The 26,265-nt window shown below is 36.9% G+C and overlaps 4 protein-coding genes and 2 non-coding genes across 7 annotated transcripts; 3 read left to right on the top strand and 3 right to left on the bottom strand.

Annotated features, from left to right (window-relative positions):
- Nucleotides 1-2,045: 2,045 nt before the first annotated feature.
- On the bottom strand, nucleotides 2,046-5,891 carry LOC122279462 (probable plastid-lipid-associated protein 13, chloroplastic). Its single transcript, XM_043090144.1, has 7 exons — nucleotides 5,469-5,891; nucleotides 4,817-4,938; nucleotides 4,656-4,739; nucleotides 4,433-4,529; nucleotides 3,635-3,851; nucleotides 2,855-2,907; nucleotides 2,046-2,211 (listed from the first exon to the last, which is right to left on the bottom strand). The coding sequence occupies exons 1-7, from the start codon at nucleotides 5,736-5,738 to the stop codon at nucleotides 2,116-2,118; spliced, it is 939 nt and encodes a 312-aa protein (XP_042946078.1). The 5' UTR covers nucleotides 5,739-5,891; the 3' UTR covers nucleotides 2,046-2,115.
- A 12-nt stretch (nucleotides 5,892-5,903) lies between these two features.
- TRNAA-UGC lies at nucleotides 5,904-5,976 on the bottom strand. Its single transcript has one exon. It is a non-coding gene; the product is annotated as a tRNA-Ala (tRNA).
- Nucleotides 5,977-5,995: 19 nt separating this feature from the next.
- On the top strand, nucleotides 5,996-11,976 carry LOC122279461 (DNA polymerase delta small subunit). The gene is made up of 15 exons (XM_043090143.1): nucleotides 5,996-6,155; nucleotides 6,417-6,546; nucleotides 7,274-7,380; nucleotides 7,479-7,605; nucleotides 8,137-8,244; nucleotides 8,725-8,840; nucleotides 8,966-9,049; nucleotides 9,825-9,893; nucleotides 9,968-10,039; nucleotides 10,121-10,212; nucleotides 10,348-10,475; nucleotides 10,679-10,780; nucleotides 10,935-11,002; nucleotides 11,527-11,593; nucleotides 11,735-11,976. Exons 1-14 carry the CDS (start codon nucleotides 6,045-6,047, stop codon nucleotides 11,587-11,589), a joined length of 1,377 nt encoding a protein of 458 aa, XP_042946077.1. The 5' UTR covers nucleotides 5,996-6,044; the 3' UTR covers nucleotides 11,590-11,593; nucleotides 11,735-11,976.
- A 909-nt stretch (nucleotides 11,977-12,885) lies between these two features.
- Nucleotides 12,886-15,611, top strand: LOC122278884. The gene is made up of 3 exons (XM_043089094.1): nucleotides 12,886-13,367; nucleotides 13,586-13,676; nucleotides 13,903-15,611. The coding sequence occupies exons 1-2, from the start codon at nucleotides 13,029-13,031 to the stop codon at nucleotides 13,673-13,675; spliced, it is 429 nt and encodes a 142-aa protein (XP_042945028.1). The 5' UTR covers nucleotides 12,886-13,028; the 3' UTR covers nucleotide 13,676; nucleotides 13,903-15,611.
- TRNAC-GCA lies at nucleotides 14,470-14,541 on the top strand. Its single transcript has one exon. It is a non-coding gene; the product is annotated as a tRNA-Cys (tRNA).
- Nucleotides 15,612-21,367: 5,756 nt separating the features above from the next.
- LOC122279214 (actin-1) lies at nucleotides 21,368-24,516 on the bottom strand. 2 transcript variants are annotated; one of them, XM_043089653.1, is made up of 5 exons: nucleotides 24,366-24,516; nucleotides 23,589-23,658; nucleotides 23,105-23,498; nucleotides 21,924-22,537; nucleotides 21,368-21,641 (listed from the first exon to the last, which is right to left on the bottom strand). In XM_043089653.1, exons 2-5 carry the CDS (start codon nucleotides 23,646-23,648, stop codon nucleotides 21,576-21,578), a joined length of 1,134 nt encoding a protein of 377 aa, XP_042945587.1. In that variant the 5' UTR covers nucleotides 23,649-23,658; nucleotides 24,366-24,516; the 3' UTR covers nucleotides 21,368-21,575. The 2 variants fall into 2 exon arrangements, with proteins under 2 accessions (XP_042945587.1, XP_042945588.1); XM_043089654.1 differs by lacking the exon at nucleotides 24,366-24,516 and adding an exon at nucleotides 24,118-24,330.
- Nucleotides 24,517-26,265: the final 1,749 nt, after the last annotated feature.

Genomic DNA, 26,265 nt, shown 5'->3' with positions numbered 1-26,265 from the left:
GCTAGCAGAGAAATTGCCTTAATTCTACACGACAATATTTGGATGTAATTAATAGAAGCACCTGAAAATATTTTCTTAAAACTTTTTTTTTATTAGTTTTCTTATGAAATTTCAGTACTTCAATGTATAAGGGTTTTGTCTCTTTCGTTTGGATGTGGCACTGGTTCGTCTTTGTGGGCCTCTCTTTCCCTGTCTGTCGAGAATATTTTGATCTGGCGAACCAAACAAGAACGTGCAGAATTTAATTCTAGATAAATGCATTACTTTTCTTGCAAGATTTGCTATACATGTATTTTCTCGTTTATACCAATCTATTGCGAAAAGTCGTCTTTCACTTTATCACGTCGAGATATACAGAGATCAGACTGAAATCATATTTCATATGATTCCCGACTTGAGGAACATCTTCCAATCGTGCAACTGCATAATTGGAAGATGCATGTATTCACTTAGAAGAGTCTTACCTTCCATTTGGTTGTTAGAATTCTTAATTGAAATTCATTCAGTTTTATTTAATTTTAAATTGAATATAATACCAAAACATCTAATTATTATTAAATTATTAAACTCATCTCAATTCAAAAATTCTTAACACTGGAGCCTATAACATTTTTCATAATATCTTTAAACTCATTTTAACGTCCAAATATATCTAAATTTATCTTAAATGGATTTTACAAAACTCACTCTACCTTTAAAAATTATTTAATTTATTTCAACTCAACGTTCAAAAACAATCTTAAAACCTGTAATTTGATAATGATTTTATGTACTAATAAATGTAAATGGTTTGGAGTCTAGAGATTATTTTTGGATTTATTAAGTTCAAGATTAATTTGACCTGTTAAGGAAGCGGATCGATTTAATTTCTGAGCTAACAAGTAATTTGATAAAAGAGTAACGTTATTCAACCTCTCAAATCTCCATATACCATATTTTTTGAAACTTCTAATATTTTTTAAATAATTTTTTAAAATTTATTCTTCTCAAATTAATTTAATTCTTCTATTCATTGTTAGATTTTTCTTAAATTTATTTGTTGACGTAGAAACAGGGTATGAAGTCAATATTTTTCCTATAAATTTAAAAGAACTGTTATACAGTAGCCTCACATTCAACACATCATTATTTTTAAAATATAAAATAGAAAAAGATAAAATAATAAATTTATATTTTTTAATAATATAAAAAAATACGAGGCTGGTGTGTATATTTTTCTTAAATTTAATATGCAAATTGCAACATCGATTCCTTGGGCGGCGCTTGAATGGGATTGAGTTGGCTAGCTATGAGTCTATGACGTGATTGAAACTAGATTAGATGACATAATATTTTATAAGTGCGATGGGCATTACGTGTTGATTTCTCAAAAAATAATAATAAAAAAGAAGACATCGACATGTTTGTAAGTTTTTTGTTTTTTTTTTTTTAATCAAACATGTTTGGAAGTCGTAACTTTGTTTAGTAGGGTAGGTTTCGAAAACAAATTTTATCTCAAAATTTCTCATTTTAATTCAAAATTTTCATCTCATTATTATAATTTTCTTAAATTTTCATATAAAATATAATAAATAATTCAACTTTTTCAAATTCCAATACAACTTTTTTAAATTTCAAAACAATAATAATACTAAAAATAATATTTTAAACTTTCATTTCAAACTCAAAATTCTCATCTCTACCCCCAAACCTTCCCAAATCTCAATTCATTTAATTATTATAATTATTTTAAATTTTTACATAAAATATAATAAATAATTTAATTTTTTTCAAATTTTAAAATATTAATAATATTAAAAAAATATTATTTTATTTAACTTTTAATTTTTATCTCAATTTATTATCCAAACCTCACCTCATTGCTTTCAATCAAGCTTCTGGTCATGCGATCCCGTTCCGAATGGGCTCTCAGCTCTCTGCTTGAGCATTAAGAGCCTATGGGTGGTGCCATTCGGCCAGATGGGCATTGGCATACCGAGTGATTGTATTTTGAATGGAACAAGGAAATAAAATAATAGAAGCAGCTCGACCAGAGAGAGCAGGAGGAGATGAAATGTAATTCTTAATTCAAAAAGGTAACTGAAGTAGAGTTTCTCATACATGTACAATTAATTCCTAACTCTCATATTCTGTAATGGGTTCTCCCAAGGAGGACGGGGCCGCTACCAACCTTGTTAGAACCTCAGGCACTCCAGCTGCATCCCTTATTATCTGTGTCAAAATCATCAAAAGAATTTAGATTGTGAGAAAACAACTATTCCTATACATCGGCTCTTGACCAAACTTGTGAGTCTTCATGAGGATCCTTTGACGTGACAATAAGAGAATGTTTGTTGGCATTGCACACTCATCGATCACTTCTCCAACCACATATAAAAGTTGCCCTAGAGGCTAAAACTCTCCATCTTTTAGCTTAGATATGGTACATGGCCATCATTTATTGTAAACACCCCTCCCCTCTTCTTTCTTCACCTTTTATTTTATTTCTGTTGTATCTTCTTCATAACAACCGACAAATCAAATGGTGCCTTTCAACAAGTTTTTCTTTTGATAAGTGCCTTTCAAACATGTTTTTGGAGCAGCAAAAGAAAGCCTAGTGTTGTCATGTTAAGACCTTGAGCTATTATAACTTCACCTTGCCCAAAGGTGGTGGTCTAGAAACTGAAGTTACTCCCACAAAATTTTCAAGATTACAAGCAAGAAAGGCACAAGAAGGAATGTTTCAAGTAAAATTGTTTGATTGTGCTAAAAGGATAAGGAAAGACAATGTGAAAGGTATGTGGAGGTATCAAGGAGGAGAAAATAAATATCATTTAAACTCATCCAAGGAGATTACGCTCAATAACGTACTTACAAGTATTTCATCATCAAGGTAAGAAATCATGAATAATCTCTGGAAAGTTCCACCTGTACACCGAAAAAGAAACATCAGTATCCAACTGAAAAACATACACGTAAAAAATTATGATAACTCATCACTGGATTCCTACAAGTCGCTGATAAAATATAAACCTACTCTTTTCCATATAAATATTCACAAATTTATCATTCTTAGGAAGGCATTTGAATGGAGTATTGCCCACTTCTATAAATGGACAGTGAAGAAACTGAAACGGCATCCTCAAAATGCCAAAACAGCTTTGCTAAAATTTGAAAAGCTTCTTACAGTAAAAATCCTGAAGTAACATTGTCAACATGTTTGGTTTACTAGTGTGGTGTGCATATGGAGGTATGAGAGAGAGGCACAGTGCGCATGTGTGTGCAAATACACAAAAACATCTATGTATATACACACACCAAGGATGTGTTACACTCCGGATGAAAAAATGGTGGAACTCTGTAGGTTCTGACACCCCAGGAAGTTTTTGAGTACCGCACCCAAGGTCACTAGTAGGCTCATAGAATTGAAAACAAGGATATTTATTATTTGGAAGATTTAAACAATCAAGAACACATTTTTCCACCCCAGCTAATCCGCAGATTCAGTTACCAACTAAAATGATATAAGTAATAATTAATAAAAGCAAACTAAGTCGCCCTGGACAGATATACCCAACGGATTTGCAGAAGTTTAGGATTTAAAGGTTCACTTGTTTGGTTCCAGTAGAAAAGAAACTGCTAAAAAATAGCTTACTGAGAGGAATTGTCAGCCCACTAGCAACGGCATCCCGAATAGGAGCAGGCAGTTGTTGCATTGTATTAACTGCCTGACCAAAAGCACCTCTTAGCTGTTCTGGTACTGTTTCTTCAATAACTGTTGGAGACTCCAGAATCCCTTCAATGTATTCCTCTTTCATTCGAAGCGGTCCCTCCACAGATAACCTGGTGGAAAGATTCAATTTGCTTTCTATCTGCATTTCAACATAAATCAAGCTCAAAAAATGCGTAAACACAAATGCAGTGTAAAAATGTAGAGTTGCCAGCACAATTATTTCATTCTGACACTATTCCTGCAACACTAATTTATTTTACCAGACAAGGGTAAACCCTGTGTGCCCAGGATGTGTGCACAAAACTCCCAAGAATTACAATTCTTAATAAAAGGGGTCAATAAAATCCTTTTTCTTTTTGATCGGTAAGGGAGTCAATAAAATCTACAAGTGCACAAGATCGCTTGAACAACAATCTGAAGAATGCTGATTTCAACTCAACAGCAGATGGCTCTGCACCACTAAACAGACCATTATTTCTTTCCCCTCCAAATTGTCCACATTAAGCGAATGGGGGAACATTCCAAATGAGAAAACACCTATGCTTTCCAGACCAGCCTTTCAATCCAAAGAACACAAATTATCTTTTGACAATTTTTGGACACTGAATGACAAAGAAACTTCCTTGCATGAGCAACACATCTGTGCAAGCATATTCAAAGAAAACATTTTTTTTTTACAAGTATCAGTGTGGACATTTAAATGAACTCTTAAGTTATTACCGAGTTAAGTAATTTCAAGTTCGCTGTAATCTTTGCATTTCCATCCTTGATTGCCACGTCCATTTTTGACAAATTAGCCAAAGTTGAAGGAAATCTCCTGCAATCATACAGATGGGAACCAAGGCCATTAGCCACCACTCGACCAAATTGTAAATGAAAACTCCAAGATTTAACAATCACTTCCAACAAGGGAAAATAGATTAAAAATAAATGAAGTACTTACTCAAATATAAATTTAGCAGCAAATAATCCTGGGCTTCCAGACCCGAACCACTCAAAATTCCATCTACCTTCCAGAAAGGGCGATCTGGACAGCTGAGGAAATGAGTTAGCAGCATCTCATACCAATTATATAAATATGAAAAATCTTGAATGGGCACCTACGTAGTTGGTCTAGGTGTTGGATTGAGCCTCTCCAAAGCAGTTATCCTCTCATTCACATCGATGCGCTGTATTTCTGTAGTCTTACCTGTCACTAAAGCCTCAAAACCCCCAGAATCTTTAAACTGAAATTATGGCTCCACAAACAAACACTAGTGAGCTTGAGCTTGAGAATTTACAAAAGTACATTCTTGTGCCATATGACTCAAACCCAAAAATAAATCATTATACAAATTGAGAGAGAATACACGTTGAAGCTGCGACTTCTTGCTCTCCCACATGTGTTTGACTTAAAGCAAGAAAAAACAACTAATGGATGGATTAAATTCTATCGATATTAGGTTACATGAATGAAACTAAGCACCAAAGCAACCGAAAAACGGAAAGTAAACGCGTAACTTGTCAACAATTTTCAGGTAGTTTGCATTTCCAATATTTCTCAGCAACCGAGCAGAGCGTAAAGCTACAAATTTGACTCCGAACTGAGTGAATTAAAAATATTAAGTCACGAAACAATAAACTACATAAATATCGGATTTACGAACAAAAGGAAATCATGACCAATAAGGAAATCAATTGAACACTAAAATCATGCAAAAAAATGTTTAGCACAAAAAATAAAGTATATATATATATATATATAAGTGATACCCACAGCGAGAAGAAGGGATTCTTTCGCGGAAAGCCGCTCCATTTCCTTAGCGTAAGCTGCCGGAGCTCCCTGTACTGCCTGCTGAACCATTGCTCTGAAAAAGGATCTCCGGCCAATACTCTGGCAGACGTACCGTTTGCGGTGGGTCTCCGTCGACCTAGCGGGGGAGACCAGCGGAGTAGCAGTGGCTGGGGAAGACAAAAACGGAGACGACGAATTTCGACGCGACCGAATTGCGGAGATTGCAGGGAGTGAGCCTTGTATGGAAGCCATTGAAACACGATTTATAAGGGAACCCTAGGTTTGTGGAACAATGAAGTGGAAGGTAGCAGGCCTGGCGTGGGGAGGGAGGGAGACGAGACAGAGACGGGCGACGTCGCTGTGAGGGTATTTTCGTCGGATAAAAGAACCGTTTGTTTTTGGTAAAAACATGAAAAATGGAGATGCGGGGTATCGAACCCCGTACCTCTCGCATGCAAAGCGAGCGCTCTACCGTTTGAGCTACATCCCCACATTGTTTACGTATTTGAAAATCTAAATATCTTTCTAATTCTATGAATTTTACCTAAGAAGGGACTAATGAACAGCCTAGTGAAATTTGGTAGGACTTCTCATCTTCCCGCCATGGAACCCATGGAAATCGACCCCGAGAAGGCTCTCCAGAGAAAACAGGCTACCTATTCCTCCCTGGTAAACTGCCTGCGTTCTCTTCTATATTGCTCCAAGTTTAATCTTCTATCTCAATACTCAACCCCTTCTCAGTCCGTTTGGTTGCATAGAAACCGTAGGAAAATGAAAAAAAATGGACTCTTCCCGTGGCCAACTCTTAATAGATTCTTCAATCTGAAGCTGCACTTAGCTTTTCTTGCTGTCCGGGAAGCCAACGTTTTAAAATTTTTGTTTGCTTGCTCTTCTTTCCTGTGAATTTGAGTTTGGCATTGTTGGTCGCAGGACGATAACTTTGAGATTCAGAAAGAGACGTACAGGGGCCAGCAGTACAGCCAGATTTACTTTGCTCGTCTCCACTTGATGCGAACCCTCCTCTATTCGCTCGTTCCAAATCGGAAACCCCATTTACCTGGTAACTTCTGCTTCTAAATCTTCTAGAAATTTATCATTTTTGTGCACTCAAAATTGGTTTCTGGCCTTTTTGTTCACATTGGTATCCTGGGCTTTCGCTTGTTTTCAACCATGTGCATTATTAAGCTACCTTGAGTCTTCGGCTTTCGATACAGCTCAGTTTTAGGGTTCAGGTTTGGGCACGTTGTGACAGTTTTTTCAGGGTTTTGTGTTGAAATTTTCTCGTACAATGTGAAATCACCGGTTGTCCCAAAAGCTTAAGCTAATGGAAAGAGGTAGATTTTATTTACAAATAGCCTTTGTGATTTTGTTAGTTACAAATGTGTTGTGTCGTTAGTTTAGCTTATGGAATTAGGAATTCTTGTTTGTGGGAGAATAATTTGGGATTTGTAGTTATAGATAATTACATGTTCATGAGAGGGGGAATTCGTAGCTGAAAGTTAGTAAGCACTGGGGTTTTTGGATATTACGAGAATAGGATCTTGGCACCTACTTTTTCCTTTTTTAGTTCCTTTTTTATTTTTTATTTTTTGGGTTGAGAATTGAGGCCAATAATTCTATGTTCATTTTCTGGGACATCTCAAATGATTTCTTTAGGTTTTGATACGATGATAATATTGTAATCTAAGAATTGATTTTTTTTAGGTCTCAGCAAGGTACTGATAATTAGATAAGTAGGATTCCATGCAGTAATTTAAAAAATTTGCTGGGTTTTTATTGGGTTTCAGTTTGCACAATTTTGCAATTGGAAGAAGGCAAGGAATGCATCATTGTTGGAACCCTTTTCAAGCACATGAAACTCAAACCTTGCGTTCTCGATGAGTACTCCAAGGAGGTATTTTTATCTCTTCATTTTTTTTTAAAAAAAAAAAAATGGTTTTCATGATTGAAGTCGGAGTTTTAGAAGTAAATTACTTTCATTGCAACCTACAGAGATCTGCGACTCCCCTTGTCAGGCCTCATAATTTTATGCACACAGATGATAATTTGGTTTTAGAAGATGATAGTGGAAGAGTTAAGCTTGCTGGGAGTGTGCTCTTACCATCTGCATATGTAACAGGTTTGTTTAATGAAAAGTATATGATACCGAAGTAAGAAAACCTTTATCAGGATCTGATCGTAGTTCACTAGTTTTTTTTTTTTTTTTTTTATGCTATTATTAAAAAATGAAACCACGTTTTTTTTTTTGTTTGGAAATGAGTTGCTCAGGTTGGTTTACCCTTTTCCCCGACCCAGTGCAGCTTAAGTCATATTTATTGCATTACTCCTTTTAAATATTCCTTATTGCTAGCCTAATGAATGCAGTTTTTGTTAAGCTGTTTTTTAAATCATCATGTAGGTCTAATAGGTCTAGAAGTAAAATTGATTGGATGGTTGTGATAAAACTTTGTGTAATATATAATCAAGTTCTTAATGCAGTTTTCACCTATCTACTTATTTATGTGTGGAAATAGCTGTGAATGCTCAAGTATCTTATTTTCTTAGCTTTGGCTAAAATCTGAGATGTGGCTTACAACTTGGTATACCAAAAATCTTAAAGTGTTATCTGTATAAAGCATGTTTATTTGCACTGACATGGTACACGTGATAGGCATTGTTGTTGCTTTGCATGGGAAGGAGACTGATGCTGGCGACTTCTTGGTTCAAGATGTCCTGGAAGCTGGCTTACCACCTCAGATAGAGCTTCCTCTTAAATCAAGTATGATCTAGTTTACCTTCTTCCATTTTTCTCTCTTGATGTTTCTACCTCTCGGTATAAAAAAAAAAAAAAAAGTGTTGATTATATACACTTGCATGTGTTTCAGCCCTTTTTCTCCTTATGTTATATTACGCAAAACTGGTCTCTCTTATCATGAGTCTAAATATGTTGCTGGGTGGAATTGTGAATAGGATCGAAGGAAATTAGAGAGATTCTGTTTGTCATCTAGAATTCATCATCCTCAGTCACATAAGTTGATATTTCACATTTCAAGTGCCCTTTTTTTTTTTTTTTTTTTAATTCAAGTGGTTCATTTATGAAGCCACTTGAAAATGTGTTACATCAGTTCGTATGACTAGGGATGACAAAATTAAAGTTAAAAAGTAGCATTGCTCAGGAAATTATTTGAATTGTGTTTGCAGAGTTAGCACGAATTCTTATCTACGCTTTGTCTTGATTTCATTAATTTTGAATGTGCAGGTGAAGACAAGTATGTTGTCTTTGTATCGGGGTTAAGTGTTGGGAGCAGCACTTCTAATCCTCTCCACTTTCAGCTTCTTGTTGATCATATAACAGGACATTTAGGAGATGAGAAGGTTCACCTTGTGTTTGCCTTAAAGCTATTCTTCTTCTTTCTTTTATTTTTAGACCGGGTGGGAGGGGGATACCTGCTTTTTAAGCTATCCCAGATGGCTAATTTTATAGGACTATAATTGAACAGGAACAAGGCATTGCAGCAAAAATAGTTCACTTTGTAGTTGCCGGGGATTCTATCGAAATCCCACGTGGTCTTCTTAATGGACAGGTAATGCATTTACGATCTGTGTGTTCTTAGGTGAATGAGCAGCTTCATTTTTTTTTATTATTATTTTTATTTAAAAAAACATATTATTATTTTTATTTTTATTTTTAAAAAAAGGCAGCTTCAAAAACATATCTTCCCTTGTATAATTTTCAAGTAATTTTCTCTTTTAGTGAAAATTGATTGGACTAAACAGATTTTTATCTGTTAAGAGGAAAAAAGACAACAAGATGGCTATATCACCTTGTAATTCCAAGGATGGAAGTTATTTTGAGGACCTAAAAGTTATAGTTTAGTAACCTTAGGGGATATTATTGTGATTTTTCCTTTTATTTTGATGTTCTTTCTTCCTTGTTACTTTTCCCCTCTCTCTAGTAGTCTGTTTGTTGCTTCATTCGAAAATGTTAAAGTTTTTTTTTTTATCAGTAAAAATGTTGAATGTTCATCCGAGTTTGGTCTTTGTGCATGTCATTCGCTTGTTGCAACCAGTAGTCTGTTTTCGAAAGATTTTTAGTTGTTTGTATACTTGCAAAAAGGATTTCTTGCATATGGATTCACGAATTAGTTTTGCTTCCTTCCTATTAACCAACAAATAATGAGAATTTCTTCTAAATTATTTTGATAAGACTGGAGTACAGAAAGTTCAGGATGTCACAGTTTTGTTTCTACAAGATTTTATTTATGATCTTATTTATGATCATGCTAAGATTCATCAAACCACATGGCAGTAACCCATTAATTCATTTCCTGTAATTGTCACTTTATTTAATACATGCAGAATTTGGCTTCAAAGGATCAATCAAGGCTGTCTGAGCCTATTAAAGAGCTAGATATCCTGTTGACACAGGTTATTGTCGTTGGTTTGGTTGAGAAGTTAGCTTTGTTTCTGTCTCCTAATTGTGACCATCTACATATTTCTAGATTGCTGCTAGTTTGCCTCTAGATATCATGCCCGGCCCCAATGACCCTGCTAACTTTTCGTTGCCTCAGCAGGTTAGTTCTATGTATTGAAAGCATATTTTCATTACTATAATCTGCATCTATTGGTTCAATGCTAATTTTTCTTCCTTTCAGCCGTTGCATCGATGTCTTTTCCCTGGGTCTTCTGCTTATAACACTTTTAGGTCTTGTACTAACCCTCATTGCTTTGAGCTAGACAATATCAGGTATCCGATGGCCATAATTTGTAATTTACCACCCTGCCACCCCTCTCCCCTTATCTCCCCCCCCCCCCCCCCCCCCCCCCCCCCAAAAAAAAAAAAAACAAAAACACTTTTGACATGGTGTGTTGTGTTTTTAAGATTTCTTGGAACGTCAGGTCAGAATGTAAATGATCTTGAGAAGTACTCAGAGGCGAAGGATAAAATTGAATTCATGGAAAGAACATTAAGGTGGAGGCATTTGGCCCCGACAGCACCTAATACTCTTGGTATATCTATAACACTACGCTACATGTTTTCTATTATCACCTTGTTTGCTTGAAGATTTCTTAGTGCTGAGCAGTTGACTCACTTGAGATAAGAAAAAAGTATTTCACTAAAGAAATTAGAGGACTGATTGATGAGATTTGAACTTTTTATGTGGTTGTAATTGAGTAGCTAAACCAGAATTCACATTGATAATATTTTCCAGGGTGTTATCCTTTCACGGACAGGGATCCTTTCTTCATTGAGAGCTGCCCTCATGTTTATTTCGTGGGGAATCAGAATGAATACAAAACTGACTTAATAAAGGGTATTTTCTCTTCAACTCGCAGTTATGAGCTAAACGTTTACCATTTTATATCGTTTTAGTTTCAAGCGCCTGCCCCTCCAATCGCCAAAAAAAAGAAAAAGGAAAGGGATAAACAACCGTAAATGATAACTTTGATGGTAACTTCTGAATGCAGGATCAGAAGGGCAGTTTGTAAGACTCATATGCATTCCTCAATTCTGCACTACAGGAATTGCTGTTGTGGTAAGTTTTTATATAATATCAGGGTGCTGAAAATTTTCTAGGAATTAGCACCAAACTAGAAGGTTTGAACTTGTTAGACCCCACACATACTGTGCATTTATGTTGTCTATTCTATTCATCCAATTGCTTTTAGTCCCTTATATGCTAAAAAAGATAAAAACGGTTTGAAGACAAATAAAAATTGTGTTTGAAATAAATCCATTTTGCAAGATAAGCCTTTTAAGTGAACCTAGGAGGTGTTACTGCTGTCCATCATACATGTATGGTCTTTTGACTGACCGGCTTATGCATGTAATACAGTTTATGTGATCTTATATTGTGCATTACGGTATAGTTTTCATCTTCTCCAGAAGATATAGCTTGTAGGAAACGGCATTTTCTTCTCTTCCATTTTTTCTTGAGTTAGATGATCCAAATATGTGATTAGAAGGCTTTAGGTGGTGTCTCAGTATCTTAATTGAAAGGTTTATGGAGCAATATTTTGCATGCATGCTTACATTAATTCATTTTTTCCATTGTTGCAGCTAAATTTGAGAAATCTTGAATGTCATACTCTTAGTTTTGGGACTGAATTCATCTCTTCATGACATGGTATGAAGTTCTGTTTGTGTTAGAGCTTTAGATCACTAGTTTAGCTTCAGTTTCTACAAATTTTGTAACGTATCATGAGCTTTAGATCTCATGATAACATATGTTATAACTTGTTAAGATTTTCTGTTCTATACCTCACAGGTTTCTACAAATTGAACTTTTGAATGCAACCGTCGTTGTAGAACCGTCACACAGAGCCAACGAGTGGAGGTCTTAAGTTTGAAGCGGTTTCTTCCACCACCCAATTTTATCAATTATCCTCTGTAAAATATTATCGTAGAATTTCTTTACTATGTGATTTGTTTGTTTCTTTTAATGTACCGTTGTTGTAACACAGGATTTGTCGACAAAGATGCTATAAATTATTTTCATGAATTGTCTAATTTCGTTTCTTTCATAAATTGTCCTGTGCACCCCTGAATTATATTTTTTTAATTTGCTCCATAAACTATTAAAGTTGGCAATTATCATCCTGAATTATTAATGCTGGTAATTTGCACTCGGTTAAAATATAACCAAATAGATCTGGTCACATTTGGTTATTTTTTTTTTTAATTTTGTCAGATAGATGCTGTTTCATATAATATGTTACATCTATTTTATTATAAAAGTAACTTTATAATGTAACACATCACATCAAGTTGTGTTAATTTGTAAGTTTATTCTTTTGTGTAATCTCTTCACAATTTACATCTGATCTTGTAAGATTGTCAAAGGGCAATCTTTAGATGTTGTTTGTACAGTGAAATAAGATGAGATAGTTTTAAATGAAAATTAAAAATTAAATAAAATATTGTTAGAATATTTTTTCTTAATATTATTATTATTTTGAGATTTGAAAAAATAAATTGTTTATTTTATTTTGTGTGAGAAGTTAAAAAAAATATAATGATAAGATGAAATGAAAGTGTTTTTCAATTCAAATAATCTCTTAAGCCGTCTTGGGAAATTGGAATAGAGAAATACTACACATCATCTCACATCATACACTTTATATATTAAAATATTATTTTTTATTTTTTATTTTTTATTTCATTTTATTTTTATTAAACTAATTAAATTATTCTATTTATCATCTACACACTACATATTTATTATAGAAAAAATAAAAAATAAATAAAAAAAATTAAAATAAGTGTAGTTTGTGAAATATGAAAATGACAAGAAGAATTTTACATTAGGATATCTGTTCCCTTGCGTGCCCCAACATTATTTACTAAACCTTGAGCCCTCAGCTCTCCCCAACGGCTATATTTTCCACCCGCCTCATTATTCAAATTATTATTTCCCTTCTTCCCAACGTTCCATTTTCCACATGATAAGACACAAACCCACTTAATTACTTCACCCCACCGTATATTTGCATTTGCACTATCGCCTTGTTCACCTCCCCTTCTGAACTCCTACACACTACCCATTTCTCTCTTTTTCCATAATGGACTCTACTAGCTCTGCCAAAGTTCAACATGTGAACAAGAAGTCCTCTGATGAATTGCTCAGAAAGTTTGCTGAACTGGGTTCAGATTCCGTAGACAAGGCACCAGCGAGGAAAGAGTTAAGAGTGTCGAAGCTCCGGAAAAGATGCAAGATAATGAGAGAAGTGGATCTCTTTGAGAGTCCATCAAATGGCAGGACCAGCTTATTGGAGAGGAGGTCGCTTCTTCCTCTGGTGCCGACAAGGCGGTTGGCATTGCTTCAGCAACTTCGGATTGGGAGGTCGCAGTTCAGGACAAGGGGTGTGAAGAACATGTCAATATTGGGAACCATTGAGAAGGTGAGGATTTATGATACATTTTCATTTAATTGCTCTTTTTTTTTTTTTTTTCTCAGCATGCTATGTTTCAAATCTTGCATATACAACTAAAGTACATTGTAATTTGGTGTATTTCTGTTGATGCCACTGTTTTTAACATTTTCTTCCTACTTTTATTCTTCTATCTTATATACGTCTATCTATGATGTGTTTACCTGTGGGGAACTTTGTGCATGCAGACATGGAATAAAACTGTAGAAGGGACATCAAAAGTTTTTATGGTGAAGCATTACCACCGGCATAAGCGTTTGATAAATGACATTGTATAAGGTTGAGGCCTGAACTCTCTATATATACTAGTTTCAAAGCTTTGCGATGTGCCATTACTGTCTTTCGATGAGAATGGGAAAGGCTTGGCCTTAATACATCGACGATAAATTTACATTACTTGTTCATAAGTACACCAATATTCGTTTCATCAGTAAGAAATAAACAAAGGTGAATTTCATCATTTCATGCCTCTAAATGATCGGCTCTCTCTCTTATTGATCCGAAGCTACGCATTGGAATATTGAGATGATATGCGAGCAACTCTACAGCACGTTGTCCACAAAACTCTCCAGCATAGTTGAAAGATTTGCAGAATGGGCAAATAATTTAGCAAAGTGGATATTCGCAGTGAAAAGCAACAAGAATCCTGAGAGGAAACTGAAGTATATATAAAGGCGTTAAAGCATGGTTGAAAATTGAATTATAGTTGTATATAGCACTGTTTAAGAAAATTGGTACCCCCAAGGACTAAAAGACTTCAACCATAGATGTATTAGAATGGTGCTAGGTACAAATCCTAAATAAGCAAGTCTCATGCAATTCTTTTAGTAAAGAGTGGGTCCTATTAATAAAAAATAATAACTTTTTTTATACTTTTTTAAGGTAGAATTTATTTTTTTACAAAATCTTGTGTGGAACGTCTTGTCTATTTACAATTTGCACAAGTTATTTTTTTAATTTTAAAGACATGCAGTTATGCACTGCCACTGCAAAGTAGTTGCATGTTTATTTCTACTTGACTCTGCTCTTTTTTAATGTATTTAGAAAAATATTTTACCACAACTACGGGAAGGGGTCCATAGCTCAGTGGTAGAGCATTTGACTGCAGATCAAGAGGTCACCGGTTCGAACCCGGCTGGGCCCTTTTTAATAAGCTGCTTTTCTTCCGTATTTATTTATTTTTTTTTTTTAAATCTTCCTCGGACGCCCTCAATAGAAGGAAGCGCGGTCTCGCATCCACTCTCCGAAGAGATTCTCTGTTAAAAACGGTAGCTGCTCTTGCCCGGTTTCAACTTTCCCTTCAATTCCGCTATTTCCCGGGAACCAGAAGTCTCCACTTTCCCTTTTCTCACGACACTCTGTGTTCCCCCTCATCAAATTTGCTATCTTTGATTTTGCTGCCTCTCTCCCTACACTTTGATCCATCACTCACTCTTCAGCATTCTCTTCCATAAACAATATCTATTTATTTTGTACTTCTGAATTCTCTGGGCTTTGCTGGTGAGAGAAATGAGGGATGCTATCATCGCTGGCAACTGGCAAGGATCGCGTCGGCGTGTTCGAAGCCAGTAAGACGGTATGCCCGTATGAACATGAATCTCGAAGACTTCGCTCCTCTGGTTCCGGGTTCCGGAACCTCTAGAAGCACTTCTTAGGCGACTTATGGTCCTTCGCCGTGGTTCAGGCCAATGAGTTCCTGGACTATCATAGCCTGGTCGAGACCGGACTTAACGCCACCTTTTCGGTGCTTACGACGGCCATGGCAGCCTTGAGGCGTCTCCATTATCTGCGACCATCCTTTTCTTCAGCTTGTCAGTGACAGTAATATTTCTTTACTTTGTCCTATACTAATTTGTATATTCAATTTTTGTTGGTAGATCAATGAGTTTTACGTTGTAACGTTGGGTTACAGTTTTGGTAAGAATATATAGTGAAGCCTATATAGGGAGTTTGTGGTGAATTCCCTGCGTTGGTTTTTCTTCCTGCTTGGTGTGTGACTCGTGTTGGTGGCCATCCAATTCATTGGTGTTTCGCAGATTGGCTTGCCGACGAAGAGTTTCGTATTCACACGTACACGGCTAGAAGGTGCAGTCAGGATTAATATTCACGTAGTTGATATGGAAATTAGATCTTGAGGGGAAACCTCTCAGCTGCCGCTTCTTGTGTTGATTGTAAATTCTTTTGAGGTATAATAATAAAGAGTAATATCATGTACGTACAAGTCTCAAATAGACAAGTTCCGTTCAGGGAATAGCTTTTATCGTGCTTGGAACGGGGTTCCGATTGAGGATGATAAAGTTTCAAAGCTGTAAATTTGTACCTTTTTCCACCCTGGGGCTTTGTATCTGGGATACTGGAGTCTTATTTACATGTTTTACCATTGAATGCTAAAAATCCAATATTTTTAACCATCAATACTCTCCATGTACGTAGAAAAAATCATCATTGTTGAGTTTGGCTTGATTTCCTGCTGAAAGTGTGTTTTTTGGGGCTTGCTACAGTTCCGCTCGACCTCCGCTCGAGCGAACTCATCCAGAGAGTTCCGCTCGACAGTCTGCTCGAGTGAAATCTTCCAGAGAGTTTCGCTCGACCTCCGCTCGACAGTCCGTTCGAGCGAAATCTTCCAGAGAGTTTCGCTCGACCTCCGCTCGACAGTCCGCTCGAGCGAGAATGCAACCCTAACGTGCGCTCGACACTTCGCTCGATGTCCGCTCGAGCGAATGTTCTGACTAGCGCCTTGTCCTATAAATACATCATTTTCTCTTCATTTTGTGGTGTGTTCAGCAGCCAAGTTAGAGAGAGTTTTGAGAATCCTTTTGTATTCAATCCTAAGAGTCCATTGAGTGTATTGGGGCTTTAGGATTGAGGATTTTGTGATCAATACTCTTGTACTCCATCCTTGTTCATATTGAAATCTTTGAAACCGACCCCGACAGTGGACGTAGGCTCACATTGAGCTGAACCACTTAAATCTTGGTGTTCTTTGTGTGATTGTTGTTTATTTTGTTGCTTCCGCTATTATTTACTTCAACTTAGCCTTAGTTTGTTCGGTCCATTCCCAACAAACTGGTATCAGAGCGTCAAGCTCTTTGCAAAATCTTGAGGAATGGCTATGGCAAAGTTTGAAGTGGAGAAATTCGACGGTCAAAACAGCTTTAGCTTATGGCGCATCAAGATGAAGGCTTTGTTACGACAACAAGGCTTGTCGAAAGTTTTGGAAGGGAAGGTATCCGAAGATTCTCCTGCATCGTCAAGAGAAGAAGATGAGAAGGCACATAGTGTCATTTTGTTGTCACTATCAAATAGAGTTTTGAGGGAGGTTGCCGATGAGGAGACCGCTTTCGTGTTTGGTCCAAGCTTGAGAGCTTGTATATGAAAAAGTCGCTCACCAACCGTTTGTATTTGAAGCAACGGTTATACACGCTCAAAATGAAGGAAGGTACTCCTATCTCTGAACACTTAGATGAATTTAATAAGATTATCATGGATTTGAGAAATATTGATATTAAGCTTGATGATGAGGATCAAGCATTAATTGTGTTGTGTTCGTTGCCGGTATCATTTGAAAATTTTGTAAACTCGATGTTGTATGGTATAGACACCATCTCTTTGGTAGATGTAAAATCTGCTTTGAACTCTAAGGAGTTGAGAACAAAATTGGGTGTACAAGGCACGGATAGTCAAGCCAGTGGTTTGTTTGTTAAGGGTTCATCTAGCAAGGGTAGATCACATGAGAGAAGTTCAGAGAAGAACAGGAGTAAATCCAGGGGCAGTTCACAGTCGAAATTTAACAAGAAAAATGTTAAATGTCATTACTGCCATAAATTTGGTCATTACAAAAATGAGTGTTCTAAATTGAAAAATAGAGAGGAAGGCACTAGTTCTTCTAATGCTGTTAGCGTTGCTGATGAAAAGTCTAACGGCATAAATATTGTTCTAGCAATTAGTGGCTCAAATAGTCGCTATGGTGACAAGTGGGTCATGAACTCAGCTTGTACCTTTCATATGTGTCCCAAAAGGGACCGGTTCACTACCTATGAGTCAATCAACGGTGGCTCCATTTTGATGGGAAATGATATGGCATGTAAAATTGTTGGGATTGGTTCAGTTAGGATTAAGATGTTTGATGGGATTGTCAGGACATTGTCTAATGTTCGACTCATCCCAGATTTGAAGAAAAATCTTATTTCCTTGGGCACTCTTGATTCTTTAGGTTTCCGGTACACCGGTGAAGGTGGAGCTATTAAAGTCAGTAAGGGCTCCATGATTGTAATGAGAGGAGATATAACAGATGGTCTTTATTTCCTTCAAGGCAGTACATTGACAGGTACAGCTGCAGTGTCTGTTTCAGATAATTCAGACTCAGACAACACCCGTCTATGGCACATGCGTTTGGGTCACATGAGTGAAAAGGGGATGTCTATCCTGAGTAAGCAGGATTTGTTGTGCAATCAGAAGATAGGAAAACTTGAATTCTGTGAACATTGTGTGTTTGGAAAACAGTGCAGGGTTCAGTTTACTATAGGAGTTCACAGAACTAAAAGTACTGTGGACTATATTCATTCTAATCTTTGGGGTCCATCTTCAGTTCCATCGAAAGGTGGAGCCCAGTATTTGCTTACCTTTATTGATGATTACTCACGGAAGGTTTGGACTTATTTTCTGAAACGTAAGAGCGATGTATTTGCTAACTTTAAACAATGGAAGGTTTTGATTGAAAATCAGACAGGCAAGAAGGTTAAGCGACTCCGAACCGACAATGGTATGGAATTTTGCGGAAGTGACTTTGATGAATTCTGCAAAAATGAAGGCATAGTGAGGCACCGCACAGTGAGACATACTCCACAACAAAATGGAGTAGCTGAACGGATGAATAGAACTCTCTTGGAGAGAGCCCGTAGTATGCTTTCAAACGCCGGCTTGTCTAAAGATTTTTGGGCTGAAGCAGTCAACACAGCTTGCTATTTGGTTAACCGCTCTCCAGCCACAGCTATTGGTTTAAAAACTCCAAATGAGGTATGGTCAGGTACTCCCTCTGATTATTCAAATTTGAAAGTTTTTGGTTGTCCTGCATATTTCCATGTTAATGATGGAAAACTTGAGTCAAGGGCAAAGATGGGCATATTCATTGGATATGCTAGTGGGGTGAAAGGATTCAGGTTATGGTGTACTGATCCCAAATCACCTAAGTTTGTAATTAGTAGGGATGTAGTATTTGATGAACAATCCATGCTTAATCCGAGGAAGGAGTTTACTGTGTCTATAGGTGAAGAGCAGAGTAATGGCAAGAAGGTGGAGTCACAGGTTGAGGCTTCAAAAGGGATGCCAGACGACACCCAAGATCATGTCACTTCAGATGAGCATGATCCTGATTTTGATGATGGCGCACAGGGTGAGCAAGATTACAGTATTGCAACTGGTAGACAAAGGAGGCAGATCAGGCCACCTCAAAGATATGCTCATGCAGATATGGTGATGTATGCACTTACTACAGCAGAGGACATAGATGGTCAAGAGCCTTCCAGTTATTCAGAAGCTGTCAAAAGTAAGGAGTGTGCACAATGGTGCGCAGCAATGACTGAGGAGATTGAGTCTCTTCACAAGAACCAAACTTGGGATTTGGTTAAGTTGCCTAAGAAGACGAAGATTGTTGGTTGCAAATGGGTTTTCAAAAGGAAATAGGGAATCCAAGATGTTGCAGATGCAAGGTACAAGGCACGTTTGGTTGCAAAAGGCTATAGTCAGAGAGAAGGCATCGACTTCAACGAAGTTTTCTCTCCAGTTGTGAAACACAGTTCGATCAGGGTGTTACTTGCCATAGTGGCAGCACATGACTTAGAGCTTCAGCAACTTGATGTTAAAACAGCGTTCCTGCATGGTGACCTGGAGGAGACCATTTACATGCATCAGCTGGAGGGGTTCATTGTTCAAGGCAAAGAAGATCATGTTTGCAGATTGAAGAAGTCATTGTATGGTTTAAAACAGTCTCCGAGGCAATGGTATAAACGCTTTGACTCTTTTATGATAGATCATGGTTATGTGAGGAGTAGCCATGATTGTTGCGTTTATTATAGGCAGTTATCTAATGGGTCTTTCATCTATTTGCTACTTTATGTTGATGATATGCTTATTGCTGCTAAAAGCATATCTGACATTAGTTTGCTGAAAACTCAACTTAGAAATGAGTTTGAAATGAAAGACTTAGGTGCTGCAAAGAAGATTTTGGGGATGGAGATCCACAGAGATAGGAAAGCTGGAAAGTTGTATTTGTCCCAGGGAAAGTACATTGAGAAAGTTCTTCGGAGGTTTGGAATGTCTGATTCCAAACTAGTAAGTACACCACTTGCTACACATTTTAAACTTTCAGCATCCCTATCTCCTCAGACAGATGAGGAGGAACGCTTCATGGCTAGTGTTCCTTATTCCAGTGCAGTTGGCAGTATTATGTATGCAATGGTTTGTACTCGTCCAGATATTTCACAGGCAGTGAGTGTTGTTAGCAGGTACATGGCTAACCCGGGTAGAGCTCATTGGCAGGCTGTGAAATGGATACTCAGGTATCTGAAAGGTACTTCGAACCTTGGTTTAATATTTGATAGAGAAACTGACTACCATTCAAGGGTGGTTGGTTATGTTGATTCTGATTATGCTGGGGACTTGGATAAGAGAAGATCATTAACAGGGTATGTTTTCACTTTGTGTGGCTCTGCTATTAGTTGGAAAGCAACACTACAATCTACTGTTGCTTTATCAACTACAGAAGCAGAGTATATGGCAGCAGCTGAGGCTGTTAAGGAGGCCATTTGGTTGAAAGGTTTGATCAGTGATTTGGGATTATAGCAGGATGCAATTTCAGTGTTTTGTGACAGCCAAAGTGCAATACATTTGACCAAAAATCAAATGTATCATGAGAGGACAAAGCATATTGATGTCAGGTATCATTTCCTTCGGGAAGTTGTGAGGACGTGTTGGAAATTCAGAAAATTGCTACTACTGAGAATCCAGCAGATATGATGACAAAGCCAGTTCCAGTATACAAGTTCAAACTTTGCTTGGACTTGATTGGTGTTCGGGGTATGTGTTTCCCTTAGGGGACTTGGTGGAGGGGTTTCGGTTTCTTGATTAATGGTTTTTTGTTTAGGCTTGACGGAATTCAAGCCAAGGTGGAGATTTGTTGAGTTTGGCTTGATTTCTTGCTGAAAGTGTGTTTTTTGGGGCTTGCTACAGTTCCGCTACAGTTTCGCTCGACTTCCGCTCCAGCGAACTCATCCAGAGAGTTCCGCTCGACCTCCACTCGACAGTTCGCTCGAGCGAAATCTTCCAGAGAGTTTCGCTCGACCTCCGCTCGAGCGAGAATGCAACCCTAACGTGCGCTCGACACTTCGCTCGACGTCCGCTCGAGCGAATGTTCTGACTAGCGCATTGTCCTATAAATACATCATTTTCTCTTCATTTTGTGGTGTGTTCAGCAGCCAAGTTAGAGAGAGTTTTGAGAATCCTTTTGTATACAATCCTAAGAGTCCATTGAGTGTATTGGGGCTTTAGGATTGAGGATTTTGTGATCAATACTCTTGTACTCCATCCTTGTTCATAGTAAAATCTTTGAAACCGACCCTGACAGTGGACGTAGGCTCACATTGAGCCAAACCACTTAAATCTTGGTGTTCTTTGTGTGATTGTTGTTTATTTTGTTGCTTCCGCTATTATTTACTTCAACTTAGCCTTAGTTTGTTCGGTCCATTCCCAACAATCATGATGCTGTTTATGTAGTTCTTCCGTTTGTGACATTAGATATCCATCCATGTAGGATACAGACTCCAATTATAGAGTTGCAGAAAACAGTGCACAGAAAAGGTATACAGTGGATTATAATCAATCATAAGAACTCTTAGATAAATTATAGCAAAAAGAATTTCTGTTTCAACCCAAACCAGAGCAGTAACCATACACAACCCTTCTACAACAAATAGTTATGAAAAAATTGAGTCTGATACTTAATTTGATTGCCTCCATGTTCACCGTCCCATAATAACAAAAGAAAAAAAATAGAGAAACAACATGAATGAAGAATGGGAAATAAATTAGAAAAAGGGAAAGTCCGCAACCACCAGATTCGAAGCCTCTCAGAAACACAAAATGTATCTTGTAAATTCTCTGCCCACCACTTTCTTTGCATGATTAAAAACATTTCCTGTGAACAATTGAGGGCCCAGATTCGTCATACTCTGCCTTTGCAATCCACATCTGCACACAGAAGGATTTTGTTTTCAGTTAGGAATGTTTGAATTACCATATTAACAACTATCATGTTAGAAATGTGCCAAAATAAGTTAAATAACACCACTCTGTCGTTGGGTGAGACAACTCTGCTTTTGTTCAATAAACAATCAAACTTTGCAATGCTATTTGTCATAATACCATCAGTTCATATTTTCTTTTTGCAACTTTTCCTCATGCATAGATGTTCAAGATTGTACACAATGGAATGCACTCATACAAACACAGGCGAGAACAAATTCACAATACCTGTTGGAAGGTGCTGAGAGATGCCAAAATGGAGCCTCCAATCCAGACACTGTACTTCCTCTCTGGTGGTGCCACGACTTTAATTTTCATGCTGCTTGGAGCTAATGCTGTAATCTCCTTGCTCATCCTATCAGCAATGCCTGGGAACATGGTGGAACCACCACTGAGGACAATATTACCGTAGAGGTCCTTCCTGATGTCGACATCACACTTCATGATAGAATTGTATGTGGTTTCATGTATGCCAGCTGCTTCCATCCCGATCATGGATGGCTGGAAGAGCACTTCAGGACAGCGGAATCGTTCAGCACCGATGGTGATCACCTGCCCATCAGGTAGCTCATAGCTCTTCTCCACTGCTGAGCTTGTCTTTGCTGTCTCTAGCTCTTGCTCGTAGTCAAGAGCAATATAGGCTAGTTTCTCCTTCATGTCCCTCACAATTTCACGCTCGGCAGTAGTGGTGAAAGAGTAACCACGCTCAGTCAAGATTTTCATGAGGGCATCTGTGAGATCACGACCTGCTAGGTCCAAACGCAGGATAGCATGTGGAAGGGCATAGCCTTCATAGATGGGAACTGTGTGACTCACACCATCCCCAGAGTCAAGAACAATACCTGAAAGACAAAGCACAGCATAAAACAGATGAACACATGACACTTTCATTACAATATATTACGTTTGGATTATCTCTACAAACTGAAGATTACATGAAGCATTCCCGAAAAACCACTCTTACGGTAATTACTATTTAATATGTTCCCCCACTGTTCAATAATGAGCAAAATACGCATGCATGCAGTTCCCAAGAAAATAACCAAAGAACGTTTACTCGACTTGAAAACACGCTTAATTAATTCATGTAGAAGTATTACAACTGCACAGACAGCAACTGCAAAAGAGAAAAAAGAAACCAGAAGAGCAACTTATGACAGAGAAATGCTGACGATCCAAGCCTATGCATAATCACATTGTACTAAAACGTATTCCATGAATATGCCTTGTTTCTCAAATCAATTTCAGCAACATTTTTCTTGTCATGAGGGGCAAATATTTATGTCTCTAATTTACCCAATATTAGAAATGAATGAATCCGACATGCTGCCTCTTACATGTCTATTTAAACAGTTTTCTAAACTCATTCATGGTATAACATTAAACGCAAAGATAGGTAATTGACTCACCCGTTGTACGACCGCTAGCATAAAGGGAAAGGACGGCCTGAATAGCAACATACATAGCAGGAGTGTTGAAGGTCTCAAACATAATCTGCGTCATTTTCTCACGATTGGCCTTGGGATTGAGAGGCGCTTCTGTGAGAAGAACGGGATGCTCTTCTGGAGCCACACGAAGCTCATTGTAGAAGGTGTGATGCCAGATCTTCTCCATGTCATCCCAATTGCTAACAATTCCATGCTCAATTGGGTATTTCAAGGTCAAGATACCTCTCTTAGACTGAGCCTCATCCCCAACATAGGCATCTTTTTGGCCCATACCCACCATCACACCAGTGTGTCGAGGGCGACCTACAATACTTGGGAACACAGCCCTTGGAGCATCATCTCCAGCAAATCCAGCCTGAAAATTGCAGATCCGTCGGTGCAATTAGATTCTAATCAGAACCCAAAACATAAATGGTCAACATTTATCAGATTTTTGGATTTGTACCTTGACCATCCCAGTTCCATTGTCACAAACGAGTGGCTGAATATCCTCGGCTTCTGCCATTTCCTATTGCCTGTTCCACAAAGACACCACCATTACAAACATAAGCAAAGAACAGTAGTTTCTCATCCCACAAATCATAGCTACGTATTACATTGTTAATTTGTTAATTTGATTCACCATCGCATAACGTAATTCAATCAACCCAAGCACAATGCATGCAGATGTTTGATGTCAATTCATGGTAATAGAAAGTTTCTATAATCCTCGACTCCCAGATCTTCTGGCAGTCAATCAAAATATGCCATTCAAACCACAAAAGCCAATCCATTGGAACTTAACCGCACGTACGTATATATATATGTGAAAGTAGACAAGGGAATTTACAATCTTTACCCCATACCGATTTGCAATAGACCGAACCTATACTCTAAATTCTACTGTTGTATACCTGGACAAAATTTCCGATACGATCAAAGCAATAAACTTTCTTCGATAAAAATCTAAATATTGATAGGAACATGCAACCTACATTAATGTATCAATGGAATTTCAAATCCATCCGTGATCCGAATCTACCCATCACGCATTAGTTAAAAGAACAACAAAACATCTGAAAATCAAGGATGATCAATGGACGCGCAGCAACGTTATTTAAGAAACATGAACAAAAAAGATCACTTTAGCAAAGTTTCCGAAACATTGAACGACAACAATTCATCAGTGTTCTCTGCGAACAGGGAAAAAAAAAATGTTGATCAGATAGAAGGAAGAGGACACCTTTGAAATGAAACTCTCTCTGTGCTTTTTTATTTTTCGGTTGTTCTGTGTGGCTCTCTCTGTCGTGGCTCTGTTTATGGGACTGTTTTCGAGTGGGTTCAGGTATATGTTTGAAAATAGGGTAGCCTCCTGTAAGTAAAATTCAGCTTTAATGGACCTCAAATGCTCTCTCCCGAAATCCTGGCCGTCGTTTCGGAATATCTGATCGACGGACCCCATTACTCCTCACGTTCGCATTGGAAACAGCTGGCTATCTTTTGGTTCCTTCGCGATGACGGATATACCCACCACGCACTTCTGTAAATGGCCCCCGGTACCTTTTTCTGAGCAAAGGTCATATTGGGAGAATCCTATTTAAAACCATATTTTAAAAAAAAACTGAATGATTTTGAGTGATTTATCCCATTATTATCACAATGAAATTAATATAAAATTTCCAAAAATATATTATTAATTTTTATGAATAACACCCGAAAGAAAATTTCACAATAAAGAATTTCAAAATATAAAAAATAAAATATTTATTTTTGTTAACGTAATTCACGAGCAAAATCAACTATTTTTCAAGATAGTTGATGTTTTGCATTTAATAATTATGATTTACAAATTGCGCTTACTTCTTATCTTGAATTTCATAAATACCCCTCGCAGTCATACAAATATACATTTTGGATATGGTTGTCAAATATAGAAAAGGCTGGGGGTAAATCCGTCTCGGAGGGAGACTCATGCTAGAAAGGTAATAAAGCAGGGAGGGCTGAGTTGGGTGCAACATAGAGAGCAAATGCCAACTCAGCCATTCCGTTTTCTAACCGTCGAGAGATCATGTCGGGCGTGTTTATTCAGGAGTCACTTGCAGCTGTCCGTTCTAGCTATGTTTTCGACGCTTCAATAGTTTCGCTCTTGACCGAGAGAACCGGTCAAAGATCAAACGTTGCATGCGCGTGGCAGTCGTAACGTGCAATGCATAATCACCGATTCACCAAGAACAAGCACACAAGGTGATCATGATGACCTTCCTCACCTTGGAGGGTTTTCCTTTTTTTTATTTTTTATTTTTTCTCTTTTAAAATCACAGGTTGACCGTTCCTAATTAATAAATCCCACTTTTAAAAGTCGATAACATTCTCTTTAATCATTTAGATTCTGTTTGGTTACCTAATTTGTTGAGATGTGATATTTCAAATAATAATAAATAAATTATTATTATAATATAATTTTTTAATATTAATTTTATATTAAAATTAAAAAAATAAATTATTTATTATATTTTATATAAAATTTAAAAAAATTATAATTATTAAATAAGATGAGATAAAATTATTTAATTTTTAGTAATCAATCCAGGGTTTAAAATATATTTCAATTATGAGAAATGTTAATATGGAAAACTAATTAAAAAAAACTTACATATCCACGTGAAGATTCTAAACTCGGGTGATAGGTTTCGGGCTTTGACAGACTTATTTTTTATGGCTGTACTATTATTAATAGGGGTGATAATAGTGGATTTGGATTAGATGTAACGAATTACCGGCCCGTTAAACTTTTACTCAAAATTTCAATTATATCTTTTTTAACTTAAAAACAAAAATATTAAATCCTATTTTGTATTTTCAAACTCTCTTTCAGATCCTCGCTCTTTTTTAGTTTTTAATTAAATTAACTCTCATGAGTCACAATCACCTCTCATATTTCTTTTTAGATTGTAATTTTAGTATTTTTATTATTTGAATTGTAATTTTAAATTTATGTAATTAGTTTTATATTTTTAAGAGATATTGTGATTTTAAATTTTATGTAAAATTATGTTAATTGAGTCAAATAAATTATTTGAATCAATTAAACTCATTTACATAAATGGGTTAACCCAAATTAAAATGGGTCGATATATTTTTTA

The sequence above is a fragment of the Carya illinoinensis genome, chromosome 10 (genome assembly GCF_018687715.1).
Source record: "Carya illinoinensis cultivar Pawnee chromosome 10, C.illinoinensisPawnee_v1, whole genome shotgun sequence".
Lineage (NCBI taxonomy): Eukaryota > Viridiplantae > Streptophyta > Magnoliopsida > Fagales > Juglandaceae > Carya > Carya illinoinensis.
The sequence above is the reverse complement of the archived record's forward strand: the minus strand, read 5'-3'. Positions and strand labels throughout refer to the sequence as shown.